This window comes from Microtus ochrogaster, unplaced genomic scaffold (genome assembly GCF_000317375.1).
Source record: "Microtus ochrogaster isolate Prairie Vole_2 unplaced genomic scaffold, MicOch1.0 UNK867, whole genome shotgun sequence".
In the NCBI taxonomy this organism is placed as follows: domain Eukaryota; kingdom Metazoa; phylum Chordata; class Mammalia; order Rodentia; family Cricetidae; genus Microtus; species Microtus ochrogaster.
This window is the reverse complement of record NW_004949965.1, coordinates 1,519-8,799: the sequence shown is the minus strand read 5'-3', so window position 1 is coordinate 8,799 and position 7,281 is coordinate 1,519. Positions and strand designations below refer to the sequence as shown.

The following is a 7,281-nucleotide window of genomic DNA, read 5'->3' as shown; positions in this document are numbered from 1 at the left end:
TGGGCAGCTACCATGGGCAGTCATAATAAAGCCACACCCTTCCAGGTGAAACACCACACACACACACACACACACACACACGCACACACACACACACACCTTTATCCCACAGAACTCTCTGCCTTTCGTCAGAGGCCAGAGGATCACAGATAGTCTTCTATCCCTCTCGTCTGAATAAGGGACCAGTCTGAGTCTTCCTGGCTGTGTCTGGTAGCCAGATTCATCTAACGCCAGGGAAGAGCCTGCTGAAGTCTCCTTTGGTGATACAATTATTTATTACGACTTGGAGCAAAATGCTTCTGAGTTCCTGAAAAGAAGAGGCTTTAGCAACCCCCGTTATACCTCGGGTCCCTCACTAGTTTAACATAGTTATCTCCTTCTGTGGGCAGCGCAAGCCAGTTCAGTTCCCGGGCTTACGCAGAGCTCAATCCCAGGAGTGAGGAGCTCTATCCCTCACTGTTTATGCTGCAATGAAGCACAATTCTGGACTAGTCATGCAGTGCAGAGGCATAGCACTGGCCAAGCATGTACAAAGCCCTGCATTTCATCCCGAGTCAGAACGACAATTCCATTTAAGTAACTGAAACCTCCTGTGGCTGGCACTGGGGCATCTCCTGACTTGTACATATTGCCATTCATTGCCCACCAACAACGCTGAGGGAGGTTCAGTCTGAAGAGCTCTCCACTGTGCTCAGGGATAACTCCAGTTTCGGGAGGATTACTGAAAAGAGACAAAGGACTTTGAAACTAGAGGCCGACCGCTGGTGTCCTCACCATGCTGAGCAGATATGATGCCAGCCTATTGGTTGCACTGGCACCTTTTTGTGCATGGTCAGATCAAAGCGGGAAACTCTCACACCCACTGCAAGGTGGCTCCTCCCCCACAGGCCCTGCATCTGACCGAACTTCACAACCTTTACCCCATAGATCCCCACAGTCATTATATCTGAGCGTCAGGCTGGAAATGGACTTTATTATCCTTCATGATGCCTTCATCTCCAATTCTCAGAATCCAAAAGGAGAGAGCTTGCCAGACTAGGGCCTTATTCTACAGACTATTCCCATTGCTTACTTGCGGCTTCTCATTCCTGATTGTGCCATAGAGTCCATTATAGCCAGAGTGGAGGCTGACATATAACACTCTGAAAGTGATGTTAAGGCCAGGCAGGATTAAAGTAGCGCACCTTTAATCCCAGCACTTGAAGCTCTCAGAAGAGGCAGGTGGATCTCGTGAGTTTGAGGCCAGCCTGGTCTACAAGAGCTAGTTCCAGGACAGGTTCCAAAGCTACAGAGAAACCCTGTCTTACAAAACCAAAGGAACAAAAGAAAGAGATGTTAAATAGCAAGCACAGAGCGGGCATATTCATCAGGATTCTCTAGAGGAACTGAGGAGACAGACTGAATATCTTACCATCCCAGAAAGGTCTCAACAAGAGGGGCGAAGTGTGCACATAATTAAATAGGTGCTTGGGCAAGTAAAAATTGTCATTTTTATCTGTAATAACCTGGAGATGTACACTTAGAGTCCGCAAAACAGAATCCCAAGAAGATGAAAATGTCCACTAATTTGACATTGAATGTTTCTATGAAAGAACTTGCCTTCCAGGAATCATGCGTTTCTCACTGAGAAATCAGAAATAAGACTGCTTGAAAGCCCTGTTCAAGTCAAGGTCCCCAGTGATTTAAAATAAATAAGACTTTCCTCAGGAAAGGCTGAGCCAAGAGCAGATTGCCCTAGCCAGGCCCCTCTCCTCTACCAGATGCCATCCTTCCTGTGCCTTGTGGCATACCCTGGAGGGTCTTGTCCCAGATTCACACGTCAGAGTTTTATCTATGTAGATTTCCTTATACAATTTAGTTGTGTTTGCATGATTCATGAAAGGCTTTGGAACACATACCCAGGTAGGACTGTGTTTTCTAAAGCGGATGTGATCTCTAGAAGTTACGCTTGTGTCTGTGTCTGACCCTGACTACGTCCACTCAGGCAGTGTCTGTGCTGTCCCCCATGCCTGCAGGTCAGCGATAGCAGCCGGGCTCCACGGCTACAACGCCACCCTTGTGGGAATCCTCATGGCTGTCTTCTCAGACAAGGGCGACTATTTCTGGTGGCTGATATTCCCTATATCTGTAATGTCTATGACTTGGTAAGTTGTGCTTGGTCTTCAGAATGCCTGTGGCGGGTAGAAGGAATGAAGGGTTGGTGGCTAAGGAGCACACGTTTGTAAGGTGACAATTACCCTGTGAGTCAATGGTAGCAGCTGTACACCACTGTCAATGTGCCATTGACCTTTACACCTTAAATAGTGAAATAGGGCTGCCAAGTTGGCTTATCGGAAAAAGACACTTGTAGCCAACGATAACCTGAGGTTAACCCCAGGAACCCACATGGTAGGAGGGAGCTGACTTCCCAGTGTTCCTCTGACCTCCACACATGCCTCTCCACACACGCCCACACATGCACACCCACCCACACAAACACAGGTTAAATGTAAAATAAAAGGAAAGAAGTTTAGTGCCAGCTACCGAGGCACACACCTACAATGCCTGCATTTGGGAGGCTAAGTGGAGCCGATTGCTGAGTGGAAGGTCAGCCTGGACTTATAGTGAGTTCCAGGCTGATTTGTCTAGAGAGGCAATCTAAGAAAGAAAAGGCAAAACAATATAATAATAAATGGTAATGCCACAAATTAAAAAAAAAAACACTTAAAAAATAGAACCAGGTTATACCTTTGGTCATAGAAACTAAAGCAATCATCTTCAAAGGTGTGGATTTTCTTACAGCCGGGCATTTGTCCTTATATCAAAGCAGCTGCACCTCCCCTTCATCCAGGCGTTCTCAACCGTAACTATACACTTAGCGCGTACACCTGCTCTGTGCTGTTGCCTAGATGCTGAGGTTTTTACATCCCCCAGGGGATTCTAAAGTAGAGCTGAAGGTGCCCACCCCGTCAGTGGGGTCACCTTGTGTACTCAAACAAGCTGCCCATCTCCTCTTTTGTTTTTTTTTCTAAATTCAACCCCATCTTTACAAAACCTGGATCTTTAAAAACTGGCTTCTGTGCCCCAGCCATAAAATTATCTCATTGATATTTCATACGTGTAATTTTGCTACAGCTCTGAATCATAATGTAAATATCTGGTTCGCAAATACCTGATATTTGACCCCTGTAAAAGGGCTGTTCAACCCCTGGAGGGGGTCATGACCCACAGGTTGAGAACCACTGATCTCCACCATCCAAAGCAAATCTAAGCTTGCACACCATGGAGTGAGGAAAAGAGTGTGTGTGTAAAGTGTGAAGTCTCAGGGTAACCACTAACAGCTCAAGGACAGACAGTCTGACCACTTCTACGAAACCCTTTAGTCCCCAGCCTCAGCGCCCCAAACCCTAGTCGTGTCTTTTCTCCAAAATAGAAACCGATAGAGAAGACAGACAGAGCGCTATCTTCCAAATTCAGGACAGTGGCGACCCTGGGGTGGAGGACGGACCCCAGGATCACGGGGCACTAACTATGCAGAGAAGATTTCTCTTTATTACAAGCTCCAAACTTGTTTTTAAAACCTTGATTATAACTTACTTTGAGCCACCTTTGGGGTACTTTTTTTCCCTAAAATGTCAGCCAAGAGTTTATTTTGTGGTGTGTGTTAGATAAGTTGTTATCTCTGCAGTGGGACTGATCCCAAGTCACTGCCCGCCCCCCCAGCCCCTATGCCCTGTGGAAGGTTTGTCAGGGTACTATTCCAAAGCTTGTTAGAACTGTAGCAGGCCACCTCGTGGAAAGGCTGGGGGCTCAGCCTGACTGCTCGCACTGATTCTCAATCCTCTGTGACCTTCCTTTAGCCCACTCTTCTCAAGTGCACTGAACTCCGTGTTCAGCAAATGGGACCTCCCTGTCTTCACGCTCCCTTTCAACATGGCGCTGTCGATGTACCTTTCTGCCACGGGACATTACAATGCATTCTTTCCGAGCAAGCTCTTCACACCTGTCACCTCCGTGCCCAATATCACATGGACTGAGCTGAATGCCCTTGAGGTAAAATATCAGCTTTTTTTCCCCCTAAAAATCTAGAACAACAGTTCCCAAGGACAGTTCTTTGGAGATCAGACCCTGTGGAGAGCTTAGCCCTTGTCTGAGTGGCTGAGACAAGGCAGGTGATCTTTCACTGGAGTTAGAGCATTGGTGAGCAGCTTCCCCTAGTCAGAACTGTTAGACTTTTTGGGCTCTGCAGAACCTGGCTGTTCTGCCTTCTTACAGAATACGAAGGGCTCTCAAGGTAGAGTGGGTCCTGGGAATCTGTATCAACAAGCTCCTCCAAACAGTGCTGGTGGACACAACTTGAGATCCGCTGAGTCACCGCGTGTGGATATGGTTCACCTCCTTACAGATAGGTGCAGAGAGAGCCTTGTTATTAAAAAAGTTGCTTCTCGCAAATTGAAATCCTGGCTCTTTCCATACTTGTTTCTATAAGAAGTCTGCAGAAGGTTTCACGTGTATGTGTGTGCGTGTGTGAGTGCATGTGAGCGTATGTGTGTGTGCGCATGCGTGTATACAGATCGCAATAGAGCATTATACATGCCAGGCACTCTGCCAATTTGCTGCATCTTAGACCCTTTCTTAATGTTTCTTAATTTCTGAAACTAAGGAGATACTTGAAGTCAAAGAAAACAAAAGAGGCCTTGCTGGTTTGGGTTTTAGTTCAATGTGCAGACTCGCTCTCCATCCGTCAGATCAGATGTGCCCTTCACCATCCTCTCTGCCGAGACAGGAGAACACGGAAGACGTTTACATAGCGTTTGCTTTATCTTTGACCCAGTAAGCAAATGGCAGCACTTGGAACTAGCCCCAAATGCAAAGAAAACACATACTGGTTAAAAGTACCACTGCCAAACTGTCTCACTCTCTCTGACTACATTGTCCCAGAAGGCAGTCATTAGCCCCATTTGAAGTTAGATGTAGATGCATTCACAACTCCGTTTCTCAACTTCATCTGTCGCAATTCAGATTCTCAGTAACTGTGTGGCTAGTGCCCGCTGCCCTGGAGAGCTCAGATAGGGACTATCAACAGGAAGGTTCTGAAGGTCAGTTGACCTCCCCCGATTCTGAGCCTCTTTATGTGATAGCTCACTCAACCTTCCCACCCCTGGCTACCCAAGAGATACATGGATACCAAGTTCAGAGATAAAAAGTCTATCCAGTCTCTACCTGTGCAAAGTTCCCAGGTCTATAAGAGATGGGAGATGGCTATCTATTGATAAGACTGGGTACAGAAAGCATTTAGAGACCACCTTAAGGAAGACCGAGTCTCAGTGTGGTCCAGTGCACTGAACAAGGGCCAAGCCAGTGTTTGGAAGCCCAAGCTGGGGCTTCCCCTGCCAGTGAGAGTCATTGCTTCTAGGTAGAAAGGCCATTATCTTTCAGGAAATGTTTTGTTCAAAGGGAGAAACCATGTGTGGTTATATTTTCCTGGCCCAACCAAAAGTTTTATTATATGGAAACATCATTTGTTTGAGCCAAATCCTTTGCCTTCCTGAGAACTTTCACTCTGTAAACATTTCAGGTAGATTCGGGCTTCTACCGGAAAACAGAATTGGAAGGTCTGTGCTTTCGTGTCTTGAGATCTGATAGACAGGTGTTAGTGACTAAAATAAGCCAGAGGTATTTTTATTAAATGGTACACATTCCATTCGGGATCAGCCGGGCAAGTGTGGTCCCGACTCATCATGCTGGCTATAATTACTTCTACATTATGGATGAGCTATCTTATTCCGTTCACTGGCCTTTTAATCTGGGCAGCCAACTCAATTGTAAGAGTATTTCTACAGACTCTGGAACAGCACTGATTCGCTGCCAGCACTGACGGACAACTGAATCATGTCCTGTGTCCCTGCCACACTAGGGAAGATACAGCAGGTTGTCAGAGCCAGGGGTCATGAGACCACACTGGAAGCCTCACGATAGTGGGAAAGTTAGCGAGCACAAGAGGCTTGGAAGCGCTGTGCTGCTCGGCGGACACCCGAGCAGGACCGGTGTACCTCTCTAGAGACAGCTAAAGAACAGATGAGATAAGAGGTTTTTTTTTTCTGTATTAATAAAATATTGGCACTGATCTTGAAGGATAAAACGTGCTAATTCTAAAAATTGCAACCTGTAAGGTTGTTGTGTATTAAGTGTGCTGTGGTGGTCTTGTCCGTTGTTTGAGTGGCTACAGTTCTGTCCTTTTTTCCATTGCAGTTATTGAAGTCCCTTCCAGTGGGAGTCGGTCAGATATACGGCTGCGATAACCCATGGACGGGGGGCATTTTCCTCTGTGCTATTCTCCTTTCCTCCCCGCTCATGTGCCTGCATGCTGCTATTGGATCACTGCTGGGTGTCATCGCAGGTGAGTATAAGACTTGCAACCTAACATTGCATCTTATCCATCCCGTGCATGTCGCAGGCGTCTTTCATACTGCAGAGCTTTCCCGAGGTCTCTGGGCAAGGAGAGCAAGGAGAGTCCTTAGGATATTTCCCAGGACCCCACAACTCACTGCACAGCATCCTGCTCTTTGTCCCAAGCTCTGACCACTCTTGTTTTTCCCTACAGGACTCAGTCTTGCAGCTCCGTTTGAAGACATCTATGCTGGGCTCTGGGGTCTCAACAGTTCTCTGGCCTGCATTGCCATTGGAGGCATGTTCATGGCTCTCACCTGGCAGACCCACCTCCTGGCTCTCGCCTGTGGTGAGTAGTCAACATATGGTGTGGGCAAGCAGTAAACAATGACACAAAAATATGTTTAAAGGATCATATGAGAAATTCAAACTGGGATTGGTATTTGGGTTTCCTGTGGGTGGAGGCAAGTGATGCTCCTCCTCTGGGAGAATTAAAGTCACCTTTACCTGTCACACTGGTTATTGTGAAGGAAGAGCCTGTGAAATCCTAGTAGCCATTCTAGTCGATATAGAATATCAAATGCACACACACACACACACACACGCACATATATATATTTGATATGGACGCTTCTGTGTGCTTGTTGTTATGTCCCCAAAACCTAAAAAGAAATACTTTGTTCTACTAAAGCTATGTTGTTTGGTGAACCAGGTAGGGTTTCGTGTGGTCCTTTGAGGGCTGGTTTAATCAACTGTTTTCAGACCTGAGCCTGTGCCAGAATCACCAGGAATATTGGTGAATACACAGACTGTTGACCTTGGGTCAGGGACATGCTGGAGCACATTAAGTCCAGGAGGAATAAATCCAAACCTAGACGCTGTGTCCACCAGTCTTCCCCACAGCTGCTCTGC

At 46.7% G+C, this 7,281-nt stretch overlaps 1 protein-coding gene across 1 annotated transcript; it reads left to right on the top strand.

The window, feature by feature from the left end:
* Nucleotides 1-2,018: 2,018 nt before the first annotated feature.
* Nucleotides 2,019-6,737, top strand: LOC101992397 (urea transporter 1). Its single transcript, XM_005372287.3, has 4 exons — nucleotides 2,019-2,144; nucleotides 3,840-4,032; nucleotides 6,232-6,379; nucleotides 6,584-6,737. Exons 1-4 carry the CDS (start codon nucleotides 2,071-2,073, stop codon nucleotides 6,724-6,726), a joined length of 558 nt encoding a protein of 185 aa, XP_005372344.3. The 5' UTR covers nucleotides 2,019-2,070; the 3' UTR covers nucleotides 6,727-6,737.
* The last annotated feature ends 544 nt before the right edge of the window (nucleotides 6,738-7,281 follow it).

Excerpts from the sequence above, each read along its gene's own strand:
- LOC101992397 (XM_005372287.3), top strand. The coding sequence starts at position 2,071 with ATGGCTGTCTTCTCAGACAAGGGCGACTATTTCTGGTGGCTGATATTC. Across the intron at positions 2,145-3,839 it reads TCTGTAATGTCTATGACTTG|CCCACTCTTCTCAAGTGCAC; the intron begins GTAAGTTGTGCT and ends ACCTTCCTTTAG. Across the intron at positions 4,033-6,231 it reads CTGAGCTGAATGCCCTTGAG|TTATTGAAGTCCCTTCCAGT; the intron begins GTAAAATATCAG and ends TTTCCATTGCAG.